Genomic DNA, 1,699 nt, shown 5'->3' on the forward strand with positions numbered 1-1,699 from the left:
TTTTTTTTTTGAGACAGAGTCTTGTTTTGTTGCCAGGCGCCAGGCTGGAGTGCAGTGGCGCAATCTCGGCTCACTGCAACCTCTCCCTCCCGGGTTCAAATAATTCCCCTGCCCCAGCCTTCCTGAGGAGCTGGGACTACAGGCGTGTGCCACCACACCCAGCTCATTTTTTTTTTTGTCGTTCAGTAGAGACGGGGTTTCATCATGTTGGCCAGGATGGTCTCGATCTCTTGACCTCATGATCCGCCTGCCTTGGCCTCCCAAAATGCTGGGATTACAGGCATGAGCCACTGTGCCTGGCTGTACACAGATCTTATATGCTTATCTAGAATACTAGTTTTTCTCCTAGATTAAAAACAAATCACTTTTCCTGTGGTTTACCTCCAAGAATTTATTTCACCTTAGCAGATGGAAACAAAGTGTTTTGCTGGATTAGAAAGACCCTAAAATGGATACAGATGAATATATATATATGTATTCCAATCTTCACTTTTTTTTTTTTTTTTTTTTGAGACAGAGTCTTGCTCTGTTGCCCAGGCTGGAGTGCAGTGGCACAATCTTGGCTCACTATAACCTCTGCCTCCTGGGTTCAAGCAATTCTCCTGCCTCAGCCTCCCGAGTAGCTGGGATTATAGGCACGCACCACCATGCCTGGCTAACTTTTGTATTTTTAGTAGAGACGGGGTTTCTCCAGGTTGGCCAGGCTGGTCTTGAACTCCTGACCTCAGGTGATCCACCCATCTCGGCCTCCCAAAGTGCTGGGATTACTGGCGTGAGCCACTGCACCTGGCCTCCAATCTTGACATTTATATTCTGAATTATACATTACATTATGTACATATGATAACAAGTTGCTTAAAATTTTTTTTTAGTTTATTTTTCTGAGATGGAGTCTTGCTCTATTGCTCAGGCTGGAGTGCAGCTGTGCGATCTCAGCTCACTACAATCTCTGCCTCCTGGGTTCAAGTGATTCTCCTGCCGCAGCCTCCTGAGTAGCTGGGATTATAGGTGCGTGCCACCATGCCTGGCTAATTTTTGGATTTTTAGTAGAGATGGGGTTTCACCATGTTGGTCAGGTTAGTCTTGAACTCCTGATCTTGTGATCTGCCTGCCTTGGCCTCCCAAAGTGCTGGGATTACAGGCATGAGCCACCGCGCCCAGCCTGTTTAGATAGTTTAATAAATAATATCTAATATACGGTTTGTATTCTATACTTTTAGTTTAACTATGATTTCGTATGCGTCATTGCATTGGATGTAACATACCTTGGTATAAATACAAGCACACCATTTGTTCGAATTGAATAAATAACTCCATCAGATATGCAACGCTCCTCGGTGTCAGGGTCTTTGTCTTTGAAGTACATGCACTGGAAGAGCTCAGTAGACTGCTTCTGAGAATGCTGTGCTGCCTATAAGAAGCACAACTCCAAAGCATTATAACACTCCCCTGGCATTTCCCCAAGAAAAGAAATTCATATTCATTCAAAGGTGAGATTCTGTAAAACTGTTAGTATGAAAATTGTTCTCTGTTGTGTAATTTTTGTGAGAACTTAACCATCTAGTATTATCTCCTCAAAATGTCTTAGAAAATGAATTATTTAGGCCGGGCGCGGTGGCTCACGCCTGTAATCCCAGCACTTTGGGAGGCCGAGGCGGGTGGATCACGAGGTCAAGAGATCGAGACCATCCTGGTCAAC

The 1,699-nt window shown here is 44.6% G+C and overlaps 1 protein-coding gene across 1 annotated transcript in view; it reads right to left on the reverse strand.

Annotated features, from left to right (window-relative positions):
* DIS3L (DIS3 like exosome 3'-5' exoribonuclease) overlaps positions 1-1,699 on the reverse strand; it is a 45,797-nt gene that overhangs the window by 992 nt on the left and 43,106 nt on the right. Inside the window, exon 12 of the mRNA XM_037732948.1 lies at positions 1,266-1,411. Coding sequence (XP_037588876.1) covers positions 1,266-1,411 — 146 coding nt within the window. The remainder of the gene's footprint in view (positions 1-1,265; positions 1,412-1,699) is intronic.

The sequence above is a fragment of the Cebus imitator genome, unplaced genomic scaffold (assembly GCF_001604975.1).
Source record: "Cebus imitator isolate Cc_AM_T3 unplaced genomic scaffold, Cebus_imitator-1.0 Scaffold485, whole genome shotgun sequence".
In the NCBI taxonomy this organism is placed as follows: Eukaryota; Metazoa; Chordata; class Mammalia; order Primates; family Cebidae; genus Cebus; species Cebus imitator.